Consider the following 253-nt stretch of genomic DNA (forward strand, 5'->3'; position numbering starts at 1 on the left):
CCAACCTTAACACTCCAGAGGTAAACCACCCTATCCTCATCGGTCTTGAGTTTCCCGAATTTGGTGACGAAGTCGCTGGAGACCTGCTCGTCAATCTGGTCGATGAAGTGGTTGAAAAAACCGTTCCTGGGGTCGTGGATCGTGACGTCGGAGCAAGCTTGGGTCAGGTACCGTATCACTTCCCTCTCGCTGGCCCCGGGCTCTGGCTTGCTCAGTCTGCAAAGGGACGGGGGAATGCACGCGGCCGCGCCGA

At 57.7% G+C, this 253-nt stretch overlaps 1 protein-coding gene across 1 annotated transcript in view; it reads right to left on the minus strand.

Annotated features, from left to right (window-relative positions):
• The window catches only part of LOC119586987 (SET and MYND domain-containing protein 4-like), a gene marked incomplete at its 3' end in the record, with an annotated part of 7,425 nt that overhangs the window by 4,868 nt on the left and 2,304 nt on the right, over positions 1-253 (minus strand). The window contains 1 exon segment of the mRNA XM_037935729.1: positions 6-216. Within this exon segment, the coding sequence (XP_037791657.1) occupies positions 6-216 (211 nt within the window).

Source organism: Penaeus monodon, chromosome 22 (assembly GCF_015228065.2).
Source record: "Penaeus monodon isolate SGIC_2016 chromosome 22, NSTDA_Pmon_1, whole genome shotgun sequence".
Classification (NCBI taxonomy): Eukaryota; Metazoa; Arthropoda; class Malacostraca; order Decapoda; family Penaeidae; genus Penaeus; species Penaeus monodon.